Here is a 21,820-nt window from a genome sequence, read left to right as displayed (position 1 = left end):
GTGACGGGGCCCTAAGCCACTGCATAGTTTGCTTATGCCTCGGGCCAGCCCTGCCTGAGTCCTACAGATTAGCCTATCCTTGTAGTCACATGCACGGAATTATGGCTCACATGCAGTGGGGGTGTCTCCAATGGCGTATCTAAAAGCAATCCCTCTTCTGACACCAGCAAATGGGGATAACTTTGCTTGTCCAGCTTCAAACTCAGGCCCTAGGGGTGCCAAATGTGCAATATGACCATCACACCAAGCAGCCAGTCTCATTAACATGACATTTAGGGCACACACACACAAACCTAGTAATGATCATTCCATCACTGTGCACCTCTGTTTTACGTGAGGTAATTGCGTGTTTTGTTCAATTTTAAACTGAATAAAAATAAGAATATTGGGCCTACAGGATAAATAATCAAAAATAAAATAAAATATATTTTATCAATAAAATTTCTAAAAATGAACAAAAAAAAATCATGCGTAGCCATATTGTGTGCAGTAGAGGGCTAATTATCAGTAATGTCAAGCAATGTATGTTGAGTTCAAATTAATTGTTAACCTGTGGTACTTTTGTTGCCATGCCATCTTCTTATTTTACAACATCAAAAAACTTTTCACAAAGTATGTTTAATAGAATATACACATTAACTTCATCCTTTTTTCATAATATGAAATACACAGTAGCTACAGTGATTTCAAGCAGTTCATTCACCTACCACATGGTGGCGCTATGCCTAACTGCCATTTCACACACAGAGAAATGTTGGTAGGCATAATACACAGTAATCTGGGAAGTTTCACACTTGTGAAGCACTCCAAATGACACATTTCCTGTTGAATGGCCAATTTTAATTAAATTCCCACATTACCAAATGTCGCTATTTCAACCTTTGTTTTTTAAATCAATGTGCAACTTTTGACGATGGCAACACCTGGAATATTGATTTATGTACTATCAAGTACTTATATCAGCAAAAACCAAGTTGCCACCTGATCACTCCGACGAACCTGCAAGATAGGATTTCTGGCCCGCTGCCTACATACAGTAATCAATAGCATACTATGCATGTGGAATATACAGGCCTGCAGGGCTTGACATTAACTTTTTCTCCCACCGGCCACTGTGGCTAGTGGTTTTCCCGAGTCATTAGCCATTCAAGTATTCCACTAGCCACCAGTTTTTTTTCTTTATCATGATGGCATGAATCTAACCTAAGAAGATGAGGTGCTAAACAGGCCCGTAGGGAGGGGGGGATCGAGGAGATTGTTCTATCCCCCCCCATCCGCAACGCGAAAAATGTATTTACATCGAGCTGCATCTTTACAACTTGGGGAGGGGAGGGGTCGATTTTAAACACTTAGCGTTGTTTATATTTACCAGCGCTCAAGAGTCCTAGTGAGTAGCAATATCACAGGCAAGAACGAAACTCTGTTTACTAACTTGCCGTGTCGGATTGTGTGCAATATAATGGTGTAGCCAAGCCTATTTTTCGACCCTAATCAGAGCGATATTTGCTAGATACTGAGATCAGCGTGTCTCCTGCCTATGCTGGTAATATAGCTAAACCCACTATAAAGCAGTGAATGTCGCTCTTTGAAGTGAACGACAGGAGCTGCCCTGAGCACTTTTGTCTCCCCTCCATCTCGCTATGCTTACTAGTGCAGCCCCAGAGATGTCAGTCCCACCCGTCTAGACTACTAGGTATCCTTTGACGCAGATAAATGTGGCAATAACATTCTCTAGTCTCTCACTTGCAGTGCTGATGATCAAGATAGATTATTTTGTAGATCTACGGTAGGGCTTGAGTCACATTCCAACTATAGGCCTAAGTTTTCGGTTTCCAAATTTAAAGATATTTCTTTAAAAAGGCACAAGTACACTGATCAAAAACTTATCAAATGCCTATAAACTGAAAATGAGTTAGGACTACTTATGTTCCCAATTCCTAAATTCATAATTCCTGGCACTGTGGTCAGAAAAGGTGTCTCCATCACCTAAACAGCACAACCTCTGTCCTGCGCGTGCCTAATGTGTGAATCTTCAAACACGCACCAAATCAGAATTGCCTACAGGCGCTTAATGGTAAGACACATTTCTGAAACTACTGTCCTTAAAGGGACACTGTGCAGGAAATGGTCAAAAAAGGTGTTGCAACTATGCTGCTTATTGAAATTGGGCTGCCTATTGCCAAATTTGATCTTTACAGGAAAGCTAAAAATGGCTATTTTTGGAAATTCAAAATGGCGGACCATGGAGAAGATCCCCCTTTTCATGTATGAAAAGTGCAATTTTTCCAGTCATAATGAAAACTTAGAATTTGATGCTGGTGGTAAGTATTCATGAAAAAGGTAACATTAGTGAATGGGCAGCATGAATTCTGGAAATAAACAACTAAAAATCTCACACAGTGTCCCTTTAAATTGCCTGTTGCTCCCAAGGCCATAGTAAATTAAATGCAGTACGGATTAAAAATGTAAAAATGTATGGATAAAGTAAATGTGAGTATAACAGTGTAGTTTTCCCTGCACATGATGATTGTGTTTCAGGTGCAGATGTTAGCTGTGTTTGCTTTTTGTTAAAAATCGTTTTATGAAAAATGCAATATATCTGCTTGTTAAAATTAACAAAACTCTCAAATTTCTATGTGCACAATAGAAAATAATTGCTAGAATAAAATATTATGTCTGATTTGAACACTCTACAATTGACTTAAATGTCTTTATTATGCTGTATTTATTCAGTGAGTCAGGATGTGGAGGCTGAGCCAACAGCTAGTAGCAGTGGGAGGCAAGGTAACAGTGCTGGGCAGCGAGATGAAGTGGCTGAGAGAGAGAGAGACAAATTCCAGGTAAATATGGATAAGGTATATGTTAAAAGAAGCGTGCTTGCGTATAGGGGGCATTGGAGTAGGGCGCCAAATGAAGTCCACTTTCGGGTGGAAAAGATCCCCCCCCCACCACAATGCTGGCTACGGGCCTGCTAAAGCAAGATGAGTGTATAGCTTTCCACATGGAAGCATATCAAGCACATCGAAACTGAGCTACTGAGCTTTTTCTTGAAAAAAAACAATTGATATAGAAGGAGCAAACAATGGAATATAGGCTGTGGTGTGTATGTCATACCAAGGAATAAGCTGCCAGCCAAATTGGCTAGGGACACTGAAAGTATTACTAGCCACAGCCAAGTTTCACCAGCATTTGGCCGGTTGGCTGGTGCCAGTGTCGAGCCCTGCAGGCCTGTGCATTTGTAAGTATTTATGGGGCTTTTTGTCTCTATGACGGTAGAAGAGGAGGACAGGAAGTGAATGGGAGAGAGAAATGTGTCAGGATTGGGAAATCACCTCAGTCTGGAATTAAACCCAGGTCTCCAGTTTACCAGTTTGGTGCCTTAGCCGTCTGGGCCATGGCCAAGTAAAGTTTATACTTCCATGAGAAGTCAAAGGTAGAAAGGGAAATCAGTATGTGGCCCAGTCACATGAACAATCCCATCTGTTTCGTTTGTCACATGTGAGGTGAGAAGGATCCTTATTAGGCTGTAATGCAACAGGGCTAAATGACGTCGGAGCTTCAGATCATGTGAATCGTGCCACTGTGCACAAGTCATTAAAGCAGCCCATATAATTAATAAATGAAAAAGAGGACTTGATATACTATATCCTCTTTTGACACCATATATTGCAAATCTGAACAATGATGGTTCAAAAATGTATTTGTTAAAGGTGTACTGTGTAGAGGCCAGAGTAGGTATTGCATGCTGCTCATTTCAACTCTGCTGCAAGGCAAGGCACGGCACGGCAAGGCAAGTTTAATTGTATAGCGCATTTCATACACAGGTGCAACTCAATGTGCTTCAAAAACAAAGGCAAAGGAAACAAGAAGGAGAGAAAGAAGGAAATTAGAGTCAAAGACCATTTAAATTTTAGGATAAGCATATTAGGATAACATTAGGTATGGTAAAAACAAAAATAAGAATGTCTAGTCCATTAGTAGTCGACACATAATGATGAATGACTCACTATGAAGTAAATGTGGTACATCAGGGGTTAGTTAAGGGTGTGATATCCAAATGTTAATAAATCATGTGTTAACATTGCGGAAAAAGATCATACCATATCTTTCCGATCATATATGAATCAGTTTACGGTGCAGTAATAATGGAAACATATGGTCAGTAATTCCGATTGCACCGTTAACTAAGGTATGATTCATATATGATCGGAAAGATATGGTATGATCTTTTTCCGCAATGTTAACACATGATTTATTAACATTTGGATCTCACACCCTTAATTAACCCCTGATATATCACATTTACTTCATAGTGAATCATTATTATTCCAATCATGAGTCATTCATCATTATGTATTGATTACTAATGAAGTAGACATTACTGCATACACCAATCATATGTTTAGTCACTATTAATCAATCATTACTTCAGACATTATTCCATCATTACTCATGTAACCTTATTCTAAGGTGTTACCACTCATGTAACCTATTGTAAAGTGTTACCCATAATTTAAGCTAGGGGAAAGCATCTGAGAACAGCTTTGTCTGGAGTCTAGATTTAAAGCTGTCAATAGTGGGTGCATTATTTATGTCATCTGGAAGCTGGTTCATCTGCTGCTTATGACTAATTTTGATTGTTTCGTGAATATTTACTAAGTATTAAACTAATATTTACTAGTATGACCAAAGCATGCCCTGAATTAAGTTTTGCAGCTAAAAATTTCTATTTCTGGAAATTCAAAATGGCAGACAATGGATGAAATGTGCAATTTTCCCAGTCATAATAAATAGCCTATACTTAGAATTTGTTGGTGGTGGTAAGTATTTGTGAAAAAGGTACGATTCGTGAAAGGGAATCATGAATTGCAAATAAACTAGTTAAGATATTACATAGTGCACCTTTAAAGCAACTATATCAAAGACCCAGAGGGAGCTATTGTCTCATATTGATGCCTATACCAGAGAGAGTAGAGAGAGAGAGGTTCCATTGGCCCATTGTTTCCGGGTTCTATTATTGCAAGGGGGAGGGGGGAAATCCCCCTTTAGGCAGACCTAGGCAGACCTAAGGACTGTTCTATTCGATGGCAGGAGTATTATGACACGCCCCTTTAGGAAGACCGCAACCTGGTCATGTTAGGTGTCCATAGCAACCTATTACATTGGCATATCTCTATATACACTGTAAAAAATGCCCGTTGAAATTACGGCAAAAAACTGTCAAATTGCAACAGTCAGTGACCGTAAAATGTAAAACAGTTTATCTCTGTACTAAATATGGCAAGCTACTATTAAGTCAAAAACGCTACATAACTTTATTTTTGACAGGTGTCATATGTAGAAAATACTGGACTGTTCACTGGAAAGAAAATATTGGAAAATACCGTTAAGTGAAGATGTAGTCAAGAAACGGTACATGACTTTATTTTTCACTGGTGTCATATGTAGAAAATACTGAACTGTTCACTGAAAAGAAAATATTGGAAAATACCGTTAAGTGAAGATGAAGTAGTCAAGAAACGGTACATGACTTTATTTTTCACTGATGTCATATGTACACAGCAAATTTGTCAGAGTTAGATTGATCAGAGTTAGACTGGTGTTCAGCCAAAATCTAAACTTCTCCACCACAATCATTTCTTCCCTTATTGGACTTTGAGGCTTTGCCATCAGATTTTTCGTTTGAGAGGCAAATTGACACAGTAAACCTCTTCAAAATTCAGAATATCCTTTTTTACATTCCTCCTACCCAACAGAAAGCAATGGAGGTTATAATGAATTAAATATTAATTACTCCACAGAAAACTGATTGCCTGTCTGCTTGGCTCCAGGTGCCTCCACGTTGTAGATTTGACAACAGTGAAGCTGGCAACTGAATAAACTGTGCAACAGTTAAGGACTGCAAATGGCAACAGTTTGCACATTTTGCAGTAATTCACTGTAACTTATATATTAACAGACTACAGTTTAGCCTCATTTAATGTGTAAAATATACCTATAGGCTAGTATAATTTGAAAAAGTCTACCTGGGACAGTAAACCCTTGATTCAGTCTCTTAGAAGTAGCCCAGTCTATTTGAAACTGTCATTCTACCCCATCCAAATCAATCTGTCAATCAATTCCTGACCTCACCTGAGTGCTAAGGGCTGTCATGCAATGATTAACTTACTGCCTACACCTGCCAAATGCTTCATCACTCGGGTCACATGGTTCACTTGAACATGTATTTAAACCGGGACTGTTGCATTGTACTTCTCACTGGTTGCAAGCTAGCTAGCTGGCAGACTGGCTTTAAGGCCGGCCGGCCGGCTGGCCTGCCCTCACCTGGCCTGACCAGCCCGGCTAGCAGGTCACGTTGTAAGGGTGGCTGTATGGCTTGCTAACTAGCTTGTTTGTTAGCTTGCTTGCCCCGCTAGCTGTGGCCTTCATTTTCCTTAAGGTTATTTCCAGGCCTTTTTAAAATAAAGAATGCATTTGCATACCCTTCATTGATGATACTGGACTAGTCCACCTGCCAGCACTAGGCAATCTGGCAATTGGGCCATTTATTTGTTGATGTTTATCAGACTCCAGTGAGTAGAATCAGTCCAATCAGTTGTCTGTGATTGCAACTCTATAATTGGACTCACCTGAGTATAATCAGTCCAATCAGTCGTCTGATTGTAACTCTATAATTGAACCTGAATATAATCCGTCCAACACCCCCCCCCCATACACACACAGACACACCTTCACTCACCTTATTAGCCCCCCTCACGCAGACACACACACTCACACCCATTCACTTAGCCCCATACCCCCCCCCCCCCCCTTAACGGTACAATGTGTTTTTTAACGGTAAAAATATGCAAAAATCACAGCGTTTTAAAATGTTAACACGTTTTTGCCGTACTTGAGGGGAAACTTTTAGCGTAATTTAACGGTATAGTTTTGATATCTACTACTACCATTGTTTCACCGTAAAAATATCATATAATTTTTTACCGTTATTTATTTAACGGTAGGCTTCGGCAACCACTGCTGCCAGCAATGTACCGTAAAATGTAAAAAGGAAATAAGACGTTATTTATTTAAAGGTAGACTTTGGCAACCACTGCTGCCAGCAATTTACGGTAAAATGTAAAAAGGAAATATAACGTCATTTATTTAAAAGTAGACTTTGTCAACCACTGCTGCCAGCAATTTACCGTAAAAACCACAGTTCTTTTTTTACAGTGTACTTAAAGAATCTCTGCCTATACTGTGTATGTGAAGAGGGATTCCATCTTTTACTTTTTGTAAACGGTGGTGGTTGGTGATTATTTTCTTTCAATTTTGTGCATGATAGGCTTTAGTTAAGGAGTTAGGTAAGTCACCGGAAGATTCACATGATTTTATTTTGAGGAGTTAAGGTAGATTTCTGATTTTGAGTTAGGCTTTTACATCAGGGTTTTTTCCCCCCTCCAATACTTTTTTGAGTTACGTGACATCTTGTTTTTCAACCAGGCATTAGACACTGTTTTTGTTACCTTGAAAACGTGAAGAATTAAAAATCGCCACCTTTTCTCCCCATTACTGTTGCAATTTATGTTCCATACCCATATTTTACTTTTAATGGGTTTGTAACAGGGCACTAATATTTCTGTGAGCTATTAGTTGATCAGCTTTCTATTCCCAGTTACACTTCCTAAAGTCACATGACATGCTGCCTGGTTGCTTCATTGCCATGAGATAAATACTTTGCACACACTTGAACTCATTCAGTTTGAGGAAGAGCATGTTCCAGTTAAGACTGTGTTGTCATTGTCTTTGGCTGTTGGCAAGTCTCATTTGTCAAGCAGGTAAGTAAAAAAAAAAAAAGCAAAACAAGGCTGAAAAAAATGTGTATTTTAATTTTTATGTGTATCTGTGTCGGACAACTTCGCTTGATTGCAAAAAATTGAATAGTGTTTACAGTACAGTATGTACATGAAACTTGAGTATGTATCTTGTGAACTGTGAACATTTTTTTTAAACAAGAAACATATGATATGATGTATACATAAATAGTTACTGCACATAATTTTGTGAAATAAATAATACTTCACAGTATATATCTTATATTTCAGATGGTTACTGCATGTACAGATGGATGAGGTGCTACTCCAACACAATGAATCTGACCGACATGGTTTATGTCGGGTCTTACTTTTACAACAAAATGGAGTTTCTGGTATATAACAGCACAGTGAGCGAGTATGTTGGATACTTCGATGTGGGCATGCAGTGGGCAAAATGGAGAAATGAAAACGCAGCGCACATGGAGTATCAGAGAAACACTTCATACAGACTGTGTAAAACAAACACTCGTGTGTATCGGGAGCATCTCGCCATTGTCGGTGAGCACATCAACATTGTAGACTAAAGAGTATTGTGTCATTTATTGTGAATATTTGCACTCAATCACAGTGAATTGCCATAGTCATATGAAAAACAAGGTGAAGTGCAGCACTATAGAGGTATACAATAAAACGTCTCAGTACTCTCAAGTCTAAAATTGAGAATTGCTGATACTCTATACTGAGTATTACTGTGTATTACTGCCACTATGCACTATGGGGGGGGGGGTAGGGGCCCCATTTCAACCTTGGCAGGCCATTTGGGGGGAGGGGGGGGCAATAGATTCCTTTACAAACATTCACACAGTGAGAGGAGGCAAAATGCTAAGCAGCCATTCACGTGAGCGCACTTTTTGAGAGACAGCAGTCACCAAACAATCGGAGGTTGCAGAGCGATCCTCAGCTGTGCGTGCGGACAGGAATGTGTGCATACAAGAAACATAAGAGTCTTGCCAGTGCAATAACCTGTGTGCAATTGTTCCGCCACTGATTACTGTAACCAAAAAGAGCATGTCCTCAATGTAGAAGACTATTAGCATATACTTACCATTAGGCAAACCTATGCAATTGCCTGGGGCCCCAACCAAATCTGCCCCGCATTGGGGGGCCCAAACTGTCACGATAAACACACAAAAAAGTAGGCCTGATCTTAATTTGCCACGTATGTAAAGTAATTGAAGATACACAGTAAAAATTTACAAGGATTTCAGAGTAATTTACTGTGAAATCTCACAGTTAATTACTCTGATGTTCTGGTACACTATGCTACTGTGATGGTCACACGGCACACAGCAAATTAGTCTGAAATCATTGTATCACTTGCCATTTCTCACCTAACTTGCACATCACAGTATTTTACTGTGCTCTTCAAGGATAACCAGCATGACAAAGTGATAAACTAGGAGACATCACAGTAAACTACTGTGTGGGCGGAGTATCTATTAAATTATTAGTGCATTGGGGCACAACTTCAGTCATAGACAGGTTGGGCTCTTCATTACAATCACACCTTTCATTGACATTTTCAGCAAATTATTTCATTCTTAATGTCTTGTGGTATACATGTACACACCAGGGCTTGACATTAACTTTTTCGCTTGTCAGCCACTGTGGCTAGTGGTTTTCCTTAGTCACCAGCCATCCAGCTATTCTACAAGCCAGATTTTTTTTTTTTTTTTTTTTTTTAAATAATGACACTGTACATCTAAACTGCTTAAAGCAAGAAGATAAGTGCATGGATTACTACATGGAAAGAAAACAAACATAGAAACTGAGTAACTGAGTTTTTTTATTGAATTTATTTTAAATGCAAACAATTGATACACAAGGGGCAAAGTGTATACGCTATAGAATATACTGATCAGAATATACTGATATGTCACAACATAGAATAAGCTACCTGCCACATTGGCTAGTGACACTGAAATTGTTACCAGCCACAGTCAAGTATTACCAGCATTTGGCTGGTTGGCAGGTGCCAGTGTCGAGCCCTGGTATACACCCATCATCAGTTGACTACTTTATCCCCACTCTCTGTCAAGTAACAGAAGAATGAGCTTAGGCCTATATATATTGGGAGATATACATGACCATCTTCATGACGGTGGGAATATGGTCATTTTTCTTGTGTACCACTTTAAATAGTACAACCCCTACAATAAACACAGAATATAACAAGGAGTAATATTTTGAAGCACACTTAAGATATTCCTTCTAGATAAATGGCTCTCCATAAGTGCATTGCATGATGGGACACGATCTGAAGCACGTATGTCCTAAGCCCCTCCCCCTCAGGTTGCACATATTGACATGAGGAAGTGAGAAAAAAGATGACCAAGCATGGGAAGACATGTAGCAAACAAGAAGTTGATGACTAAATAGTTTGTTGTAAATGTCGATGAACTGTCTGAAGGCCCAGATTGTGGTATATGGCAGTCTTGGCCTAATGGTTAGGGAGGTGGACTTAAGTTCAGAGGGTTGCAGGTTCAATTCCCTCCAAACCAGCAACCATTGTTGTATTTCACTTTGAGTAAAGGCGTCAGCCCTCAACCCAACTGACATGCCTTCCCATTGAACTTTCGCCCACTTCAAGTGTGTAACAATATCTTACTGTGAACTCACAGGGAGTTACTGGCTACTAATTGCATTCATTTCACAGTAACATACTGTGAATTCGTCATATCACAGTTAACTACTGTAAAGGCGTCAGCCTTCAACCCAACTGACATGCCTTCCCATTGAACTTTCGCCCACTTCAAGTGTGTAACAATATCTTACTGTGAACTCACAGGGAGTTACTGGCTACTAATTGCATTCATTTCACAGTAACATACTGTGACATTCTGCCATAATTTGTTACTGTGAAATCCAGAGAGACTTTTCGTCATATCACAGTTAACTACTGTGCTGTTATAACAGGTGTTTCCTTCCTCTAGGCCATGATTGGGTGCATTATGTGGCTGCCTTGGCCTAATGGTTAGGGAGGTGGACTTAAGATCAGAGAGTTGCAGGTTCTAATCCCTCCTAACCCGGCATTACCCTAGGGACAGTAACCAATGTTGCATATCTGTATGTCACTTTAGGTTGCTCCTGGCCATGATGGATTGTAATTACTAATTGTCAGGCCTAATTAGAAGAAGGTCTATGATTGGAAATGTTGCTGGTTCTGCTTCCAATAAATGAAGTTGCAACCAATGTGCTACACAAACACTTTTTTAAGTTGGCACCTGCTAATGCCTTTGTCTTGAATGTGCACGCCAAAACTCCAGCATCCAATTTTAAATCAGAATATTGCCACCTAGTAAAAAATAGGCTATCTTGTGAAGTGCCATTGCACAATTGAAAGTCAAATGCTGCATGACATGATTGACATTGCCTACCATCAACCAGGAACAATGGTAGTGCCCAATCAATCTGTCAATTAGTACCTGCCCTCACTTGAGTATATAGGACTGTTACAAGTTCATTGAATTACTACCTGCAGCTGCCACATGCCTGATTACTCTGGTCACATGGTTAACTTTCACCTCTATATAAACTCAGACTGTCACAATGCTTGAGTTGCTTGCCTAAATGACTGGTTCGCTGGCTCTCTGTCCAGCTTGTTGGTTAGTGAGCTAACTGACCGACCAACTGACTGTTTGTTGGCCAGCTGGTTGGCTGGCTAACTGACTCTTGGTTGACTGTATGGCTGGTTTGTTAGCTGGCTAGCCATACAACTGACTTGTTTGTTGGTTAGTTGGCTGACTAACTGAGTGTTAGTTGGTTAGCCGGCTCTTTGGCTGGCTAGCTGACAACTGACTCTTTTGGTTGGCTGGTGGACTGGTTTGTTGGCTGGCTAGCTATTTAGTTGGTAGTGAGTATTGTGGTAGCAGGTATCCTTTTTGGTGTGTTGCTTACTTGATTAAGAAATTTCAGGATTGTCTAATTATGCTCAACTAGAGTATTCTATGCACACTGGTTAATGTACTATCATCCAGGAGATTACAATTATTAAATGGTAATAATATTGCACATACTGCAGAAACTTGAATTTCTCTGTGGTTATGGATAGTTTGGTCTATCAATACAAGAGAGCAGTGTGATGGACTGGTTCCATGCCACAGTTGTCTCAGTCATGGTGGGGAATGGGAGGTGCCACAATAACATGGTAGCTACCTCTTTTGTGGTGATGAATGGAGGGGCGGGATCATGGTAGTGTGGGTAGGGTGACAGTAACTTACTGTGGTGTGGCCACAGTAAACTACTGTGAGAAGATCACAGTAAACTGTGAGGATGGCCACAGTAAACTACTGTGAAATGAATACAATTAGTAGCCAGTAATTCCCTGTGACATCACGGGAATATTTTTTACTGTGTATATATGATACAAAACACCAAAAAAGCACAATCACTCCTTCCTTGACAGTTGGTGACGTGTTTAAAGAATGATTTGAGGGCCCCATGTTTATGTTTTGCCTAGGACCCCAAACTGTCTAGATCCGCCCCTGACTACTAGGCTGCATATTGATCATCACCCTCCCACTGTCACTGTAACAGCTCAGGGGAAAATGATGGTACATACAGTATATTGCTGGTTCACAGCACTGATTGAACTTTCCTAGGTCCTAGTTGTTATTATTGCATATTGTTGTATAGTCTTTTGGTTGTTACTATCTTGGTAACAACAAGCTTAAAACAGAGTTTCTGCATTAAAGGGTTAAATATAGAGATGCACCTTTTTCTGTCAAAATAGTTTGAGCCAACGTGATAAAAAGGGCCCACGTGTGTGAGTAGGCTATGTGTTTCAACCCTTTCATAGGATCCGGTATCCGGTTCCGGATCCGGCAGGATCTTAGGCAGTGGATCCGGTATCCGGCAGGATCTTAAAAATCAGGATCCGGTGCATCTCTAGTTAAATATGATGGTCAAGTAATATATTGCCAAACGCCTACTCCCCTACCCCTTCACTCCCCTTCCAACAGTTCAGTTAAAACATTTTTATTGGACAGTATTTGATTAAATGTAGGCTATTCGTTGTTTAAGCTGTTATTGGACTGTATGAAATTAAATGTGTTGGTAAACTGATATTTCGCCACACTGCCCACTCCCCTTCCAATTGTTTGCTAGATATTATTGCAATATTTAAGTGGTTATTGGTTAATGCTAGCATCAATAATATTAGTAATATACTATGTGTTGATATTTCACAACACTCCCACTCCCCTTCCCACAGCTCAGCCCGATGTGAAGCTGAGTCTGGTGAGGTCATCAGAGAGGGACAAGCCGGCCATGCTGATGTGCAGTGCCTACAACTTCTCCCCAAAGCTGATCCGAGTGACCTGGTACAGGGATGGCCGCAGGGCCACCAGCGATGTCTCAGCCACGGAGGAGCTGGCGGATGGGGACTGGTACTACCAGATCCACTCCCACCTGGAGTTCACCCCCAAAGCTGGAGAGAAGATCTCCTGTGTGGTGGAGCACGCCAGCCTCAAGGAGCCTCTGGAGGTTGTATGGGGTGAGGACTTGTTCAGCTGTATGATAACCACAATCAAGGCCGGATTAAGGTGGCCGGGGGCCCCTAGGCTACAGGTTGCTGTAAGCCCCCACGGAAGGCAAACTTTGGGACAATATTACATATGCTAGGATGGCATGTCTGCCAATTGTGGAGAGGAATTTTTCAATACTGTATCTTGTCACAATTATGCAGTCGTTTATCCCCCCCCCTTTTTTTTTTTGGCCAATTGGGGGCCCCCTGGCATGTGGGGGGCTAGGCTGCAGCCATATCTAGCCTGTGCATTAATCCGGCCCTGACCACAATAAAAACAAAAAACAACAATCTTATATCCTGTTTGTATGTGTGTGTTCTCCATTAGAATCCTCCATGGCCTCGTCAGAGAGGACCAAGGTGGCGATTGGGGCTGCAGGATTGATGCTGGGACTGCTGGTCTGTTCTGCTGGACTGCTCTACTACAGAAAGAAGACTCAAGGTTAGCATCAGAAAATAATTGCATTTCAAGATATAGTATAACCGTGTTTTAAACTCACTATAGAAAAACAAAGACGTACAATGCAGTGGAGTCTGCGTATGTTGTTTGTTGTTATTTTTATAATTGCTTTTTTACATAGACGTAAGTGTTCAGTCTTAATTAATTGACTAAATGGCCAGTAATGTGAAATATTGCTCATGTGTGAAACTGTACTTGTCCTTGTAATTCTGACATTTCTTCACATTTCATTATTCTCTCCTGTCTAGAGTGGACTGCAGAGCACATTGCAACAGCACCTTTAGCTACTGACAACCTGCCTTGTGATCTTACTCGCCTTTAAAGGAAACATACAATATGTTACACTTTAAAACCCTGTTTTCAGATCATTTTTGGTGACAATGTAATGATGTAGGCCTAATGATACAATGTATTTTACAGTAGACACACATGTAGGTCAACTATAGAGTGTACACCAGTGGTCACCAGCCTTTTTATGCCAGAGATCCCTAATCTATGCCTAGATGGCAAGCGAGATCTACCTCTTGAAGCGTTGACAGAAATAAAAATCCATCAAGACTGCTTCACGCTGAGGCTTTCAATTTAGCCTTATTTTAGCTGAATTTGATATAGGCCTAATTGTAGTGATATGGGAGTCAATGTGATGGGTGTGATAAACTCCCCCCCCCCCACCCCCATTTTTTTGTCAATATTATAACAGACTCGTTGTTTGTAAGAGGCTTCTTGCGTTTCGACAAGGTGCAATTGTGTTTCACTTGAGCATGTCGTTATTAATGTCATTATTTCACTTGTACATGTCGTTATTAATGCCATTATTTCACTTGTACATGTCGTTATTAATGTCGTTATTTAATTTGTACTATACCTTGTTATTAAAACAGCCATTGATCTGTCGAACAGGCCCCACACTCCTGCTTTGTTCGAAGTCCATACACCCATCCCATCCATTTTAAATGCACTTGAGAGAACAGTTTCACTTATGCAACCCAAATTCCCCTTTTACAGTCCTACCTCTGTATTGCAAAGTAAAACATTTTTGACAGTTTAGTAAATGTATGCCTTCAGCCCTTCCCAAAAGTTTTGTCGCATATCCATGTTGTTAGATCAATAACCTGCTAATAACCTGACTTTCAGTAAATCAATTGGCTTCAGAAGTCACGCATATGAAAGCTACAACACTCCAAATTACGTTTTATGTACTGTACAAAAATAAATTTGTTGCACTAAAGAAAGATTAATCATTTAATGAGCACGGAAAGGGCAGATTTTAGCAAGACAAAACTTTTGTCGCCTACAGAAAATAATGTGAAAAAACACTTCAAAACAAATAAATATGCTACTTAACTTCAGAAAATGAAGCACTGGTGATGTACGATCCAAATTACTATATGACTTCCTTTAGCTTGAAGGACTGTGTCCCTGTGTTTCAACAAAGACTCATAATTTCCTCTGCCAAGGTTTGTTTGTTTGTCTGTCTGTCTGTTTGTTTGTCAGCAGGATAACTCAAAGACTTGTGAACTGATTTGGATGAAACTTGGTGGAGTTGTTGACAATGACCAAAGGAACAGGTGATTTAATTCTGGTGGTGATCCGGATCACGAACCGGAACCAGGACTTACTAAAAGATTCTTCACCATTGCTAGCCTAGAAATTGAAATGCCCCGAGAGACCGCAAATTGAATTGCGGATCTTTTTTAAAAAAAAAATCTTCACCATTGCTAGCCTAGAAATCTAGACACCCCTAGTGACGGCAAATTGAATTGAATTGGACAGGGCGATTTTGACATCCCAGTTTCTAACCATCAAAAGAAGGCAGAGAGACTTCAAATAAAAATAGGTTGTGACATAGTCAAAAGTTCTAGCAAACAGCTTCCTTGGCAGAGGTCTGAACTCTCACAGTGCATGTCTGGTGACTGCGCTGGCCAAACCTGTACCCAATCAAGAAGACTTCTGTTGTGTGGAGTGGCAGAATGTGGATTTTTCAAATGAAAATGAAGTTCCGGAATGTTGTTCTGCAAGTTCACCACAGTTATCTAGAAATCTAAACTGGGGTGATTATTTCCCATGACACGACATGGCAAGGAATTGAGTATGTGGGTGTTGTGCACCAAAGACGCCTCTCCCATAGCCCAGTCACAACAAACCCCGCCAAGAGTTTGCCAAGCCTAATTATTTTATTTTTATATACAGTATATACAGTATTTTTTGGGGTGCGGGCAAACTTTATTTAAACAAGACAGTGAAGAGTGGGACAGTAAGTGAGTGGGAGAGAGAGACAGGAGGATCGGGAAATAACCTCGGGCTTGGGGATCGGGATTCGAACCCTGTTCGCCCACTTAACAGTCCAGTGCCCAGCCGCCTAAGCCACGGCTGGGCCACCAGGCCTAATTCTGACGAAAATCTAGGCTAATGGGACTCTTTAAGCCATGATGCCAAGATCAATCTTTTTAGAACTGATAACACCAACACTATGTGTGCATTATAGGATAGCATCAAAACTGCACTGTGTTGGAGATGAAGAATATGAAGAAAAATGCATGGTGCTGAAATATGGTAGGGATACAGCTCGTACTGGAATTAAAAACCCAGTGTGTCAGTTAGGTGCCTTAAACGTCTGGGCCAAGTAAAATTTACTTCCATGGGAAGCAAAAGTTAGAAAGGGAAATCACTATGTGGCCCAGTCACATGAACAATACCCACCTGCTTTGTTTGTCACATGTGAGGAGAAAACAAATCATGTGAATTGTGCCACTGTGCACAAGTCATTAAGGCAGCCCATGTACCGTAGTATAGTAATTAAGTTTACGAAAACATTTAATCTCTTTTGATACCATATATTACAAATCTGAACAATGATGGTTCAAAAATGCATCCATTATATGCAGGTGTTGTTTAAAGGTGCTATATCAACGACCCAGAGGGAGCTATTGACTCCTACTGTGAAGAGGGACTCATAAAGTACATTTAGGTGAAGTGCAGTAACTACATATTTTGTCAAAATTTAATTTATACTGAAAATGGTCTTCAAAATACCTGTCTTGTCTTATGACAAAGGCTTATGGTCCAAATGTGTCCCGTTTAGAGATACTGCTGTGTCAAATTTGCTCCATCCTTCCGGTTAAGGCAGCCCAATTCCTCACCGGTCACTGCCAAAATCAATCAGTTCTTAGTTAGCAAGATTCTGAGCCATCATTAAAATTACATTATCTAATTAAAACCTTTTAAATAATCATTTTAATGAGCTAACAAATCAACCGATTGGACAAAACACAACTCCAGGTTATGTATCGTACAGGAGGAGACTAATGCTTAATGCGCTGTATCAAATGCTGCTGGCTGTGGCGTCGAATCAATGTGGTGTGACTTGAATGAATTTCAGCTGGTGTTATTGAATTCAACACAAACCTCAACACCTCACCTCACCTCAAATATTAGTGACGGGCATGGCTTGCTGCAAAGAGTTGCAGGTTACAACATAAAGAGAGACACTAACAACACAATATGTTTTAAAAATGGTTTATTAAAATGATCAAAATGTCTAGGGGATGTAGTGCAGTGTATGTTTCAGGAGTGGCTATCAACTGGGCGGGGTGGGCCGACCAGGCAATTGCTCCGGGCCGCACCCGAGAGTCGGCGGTCACATTGCAAACCCCTGGCCACAAATGACATTACGACATTAAAATAGTTTTAAACATTAAACATTGTTTAAAAGTGGTATTCCTACACTATAACATTACTACAACATTTCAAATAGTGGTCTTTGTCAGTTATTCTGAGCATTTTTGGCGTTTTTTGCCAGTGGACGGGGCCACCACGTAGGGGGCCGGGCGTCGGAGGGGGTGACACTTGCTCCGCAACTCATTGTAGGACCGCCACTAGGTGTCAGCATCTGTCGGATTACTTATTAGAAAAGAACGAGAAAAAGGGAGCAAGAGAGAGACAACAGCAAAGGGGAGATGGTAGAGGGAACCCCTGGTAGAGAGAAACCCAACAAACCAGTGCCTGAATCCCCAAGTGCATCCCAAGTGTGGGCCTGCACATTGGGCATGATTCCACCATCTTCCCATGATTCCTACGGTGTTCACTTCATGGGGGGAGAGGGGTGGCATCGAGGCACAAGGACATGTGATAAATATACCCACCACCAGACCACCAGGTAGACACAGGGTCCCTAATCAAGTCCCACCCTGCCTGTGCACTGACAGACATAGTCATAATTTACACAATGTCTAATGCATGATGTGCCATCTGTCTGTGCTGACAGAGGTAGACAAGCAGGCAGTGCACACCCATGTCTGTGCACTGGCAGGGAATGGCCTGGAGGGAGAGAACAGGAGGTGTTATCAGTCATAAATATAAATGTTTCAAAGCAAAGCAATACACACACTTAAGCACACACACGCACACACACACACACACACACACACACACACACACACACACACACACACACACACACACACACACACACACACACACACAATACAGAGAAATGGAGCCGAGAAAGCCAAAGTCCCATTAAAGGTGCACTGTGTAATATCTGTTGTAGTTTATTTCTGGAATTGATGCTGCTCATTCACAAATGTTACCCTTTTCATGAATACTTACCACCACCATCTGTATTCATTATGACTGGGGAAATTGCACTTTTCATACATAAAAAGATGGATCCCCTCCATGGTCCGCCATTTTGAATTTCCAGAAATATACATTTTTAGCAGCAAAACTTACTGTACTTTGGTCATACTAGTAAATATATATATATATATATATATATATATATATATATATATTAGTAAATATTCATGAAAAGATCAAATTTGGCAATTTTTTAATGAGTTTTAATGAGTTTTAATGAGCAACATAGTTTCTATACCCGCTCGTCCTACACAGTGCTCCTTTAAGGAAACTATACAGATTCTAAAAGTCCAAAATAGTGTTACGTACTATGCATGTATCATTCTCAGGCATAGAATTTTATTCTAAATCCCTATTAACTTCTGTATATGACCTGCAATAACAACAATGTTTCAATGGTGATAGATTTACTAACATACAAATGTGTTAATGGAAAGGCAGCAGAAACAGTTCTCAAATTGAACCGTATTTCGTTACTAATTTGTTGATTAGGGTCTTGATCGATGTTGAGCATGCAGGGATTTGCCTGTAAACATACAAACACACGTTTAAAAGGCATATGGATGAGAACAGAGTCCTCCCTGTTTCCAAAAGCTTATCATAAAAGTTTTTCAAGAAAAGTGTTTGTGGGTTTGAAATCAATGCTAGACTTACTCTAAGAAGAAGGAACCAATATCCGCTCTGTCAAAAATAAACAAGAAAACATATAATGCCTCCAAAGCCCATGGTCACATAATTTTTTGATTTTGTTATTATTTTTTAATTTTTCTTCCAAGAACTTCCAGGTTCTTCCAAGGACTAATTTATCACCCACACTGAAGGTTCTGGGAACTTTTCAGGATTCCCCCATGGTGGAGAGTGATTTCGTGAAATGGATGTCCATTCCCAACACATTTAGCGCACGAGTTTCAATTATTAAAATGAATATCCTTCCACGAGTCAACTTCTGCAGTACCATGTTACCCTTGCCTCCCCCTCCTGGTCATTGGGAGAAATTACAAAGACTTTTGTGCAACTATGTGTGGAGAGGAAAGCGCCCAAGAATGAAAATATCTACACTTCAAAGACGGAAAATATCTGGTGGTCTTGGGATCCCAAATTTTGAACACTATTTCTGGGCCTCAACTCTCCGACCTCTCAGTTCCTGGTTTAATACGAGAGCACAAGTGGCTTGGTGACCTTTGGAGGAAAACCTGGTTAAACCACACAGGCTTCCAATATTCCTCTTAAAATGTGTAAATCCACGTTTGGCTCCATTGTTTCAAACCTCATTGCCACTTGGAGAACCGTAGAATCTTATTCGAAAAACCCACCTGAAATATCATTCCTATCTTCCTTTATTCAATAACTTTGATCTCTGTTTGGGGAAACAACCTATTTCATTTCGTCAGTGGAATGATAAAGGGACAAATACCCTCTCCGACATTACATCAGATAATACACTCTTTTTAAGACCTAAAATCCCACTACAACCTACCTGGTACTTCTTTTTTTTCTACCTACAAATTCGTAGTGCTCTTCGTGCATATGGGGTCCAGTGGGGAGAGAAACTAGAATGTCACCCAATACAAAATATTTGTTTATCCACCAAAGATCTGATTTCTAATCTCTATAACTACATTGCCAAATCTGTGGAAAAGCCTTGACAAGTTGATGCTCTTTGGAGCCATGACCTGTCTATCACACCTTCCACTATCAATTGGCCAACAGTATGGTCAAAGATAGTGTTATCATTACGTAACCCTAACCATCAGATGATTCATTATAACTTTATTCACAGACTCTATACCACTCCTCTTAAACTATATCGCATGAAAAGAAAACCATCACCCACATGCAAGCTGTGGTCCTTAGGGGCTACAAGTACATTTTTACATATGGTCTGGGAATGCCCTGGGGTACAAATGTTTTGGGAAATGGTTCCTCAAAAGATGTCCTCTATTCTTAACCGCACCATCCCTTGCTCCCCAAGGATTCTTTTACTAAATGATTTCAGTGAGCTGGACATTTCCCTAGTGCAGCAACGCTGGCTCTCGATAGCCCTAACTGCCGCTAAAAAATTAATTGATGGAAAACTCCTCATGCTTTGTCACAACAACATTGGATAATTTAATACAGTCATACACCTGGCCAAACTTGAAAAATCTGCTCTGAGGAAGAACATCAATGAGTGGTCATCTTTTATAAGCAGGATGATGGGATGATGGCTTGTTCTTTTTCATCTTCTTATTCTCTTCTACTATCCTCTTGTACTTATTGCTTCTACTCATCAATTATGCTGAGCTGTTATAATTAACATTTTTTGTGTGTTTTCTAGAACTGGGTGAACGAGCTGGGAATGAAGTATTGGCAGAGGACGCGCTCAACTTCTTGGAAAACCAAAAAGCTTTTGGGTGCGAGATAAAAAGCGTCAACTTAAGGAAGAAGAAATCCGCACTCACAAACTGCGTCTCATTATTTATTTATATTACCACCATGTCCAAAAAGCAAACGCGTTTCGGCTAACAAGCCTTCATCAGTGCGTCGTACCACGCACTGATGAAGGCTTGTTAGCCGAAACGCGTTTGCTTTTTGGACATGGTGGTAATATAAATAAATAATGAGACGCAGTTTGTGAGTGCGGATTTCTTCTTCCTCGAGCTGGGAACGAAACCTGTGTGTGTATGTGTGTGTGTGTGAGAGAGAGAGAGTTTGGGGGGGGGGGGGGGGTAGATGTTGATTGTTGTCCATTATCGTTGTCTTGTTTGTTTTGTTTTTCTGTGATGTACTAAAAACATAATAAAAAAATAATAATCGCAAAAAAAGGATTCCCCCATGGTGGCAAACAGAAGTTTCTCAAAGGGGATAGACAATGGTTGAATGGGCTATTTACCCTTGTTCTGTGATGTGATGTATAGCCCAAAACAATGTGGCTGGGTCTGTAATGTCTTAGAACCATAAAAGGCTATATAAAAACGCTGTGTATTGGTTGGAATTCAACATGCTTCGTTTGCCCTCATTTCGCTCATTTCTGTGCTTATTTGGCAACCTCATTATAAATGCACTTAAATGATGACGCAGATTATTTGCCGTGCTTCCTGATTGGTTATCCTAGCTATTACTTTTACAGCTAACCAGGGGTACGTTTCTCCAACGTTAGGGACTGTACGTTATTTACCGGGGGGGGAGGGCTGGTGCGCTGGAAGTCCGGTCAAAAAAAAAAATCATGGCCCCCCCCTCCACCTCAATTTTTTTCCCCATGGCCCTCCCCCCGCTTCAATTTTGTTTTCCCATGGCCCTCCCCCTACAGGTACAAAAATGTAATATGTAAAATTGGTAGATGAACAACCATCATGACAA

At 40.4% G+C, this 21,820-nt stretch overlaps 1 protein-coding gene across 1 annotated transcript; it reads left to right on the top strand.

Moving 5' to 3' along the window:
* Positions 1–8,254: 8,254 nt before the first annotated feature.
* On the top strand, positions 8,255–13,830 carry LOC134446166 (H-2 class II histocompatibility antigen, A-S beta chain-like). Its single transcript, XM_063195470.1, has 3 exons — positions 8,255–8,357; positions 13,072–13,353; positions 13,712–13,830. The coding sequence occupies exons 1-3, from the start codon at positions 8,279–8,281 to the stop codon at positions 13,828–13,830; spliced, it is 480 nt and encodes a 159-aa protein (XP_063051540.1). The 5' UTR covers positions 8,255–8,278.
* The last annotated feature ends 7,990 nt before the right edge of the window (positions 13,831–21,820 follow it).

This window comes from Engraulis encrasicolus, chromosome 3, assembly GCF_034702125.1.
Source record: "Engraulis encrasicolus isolate BLACKSEA-1 chromosome 3, IST_EnEncr_1.0, whole genome shotgun sequence".
Lineage (NCBI taxonomy): Eukaryota > Metazoa > Chordata > Actinopteri > Clupeiformes > Engraulidae > Engraulis > Engraulis encrasicolus.
Note: the sequence above shows the minus strand (reverse complement) of the source record. Positions and strands in the feature narration are given on the sequence as shown.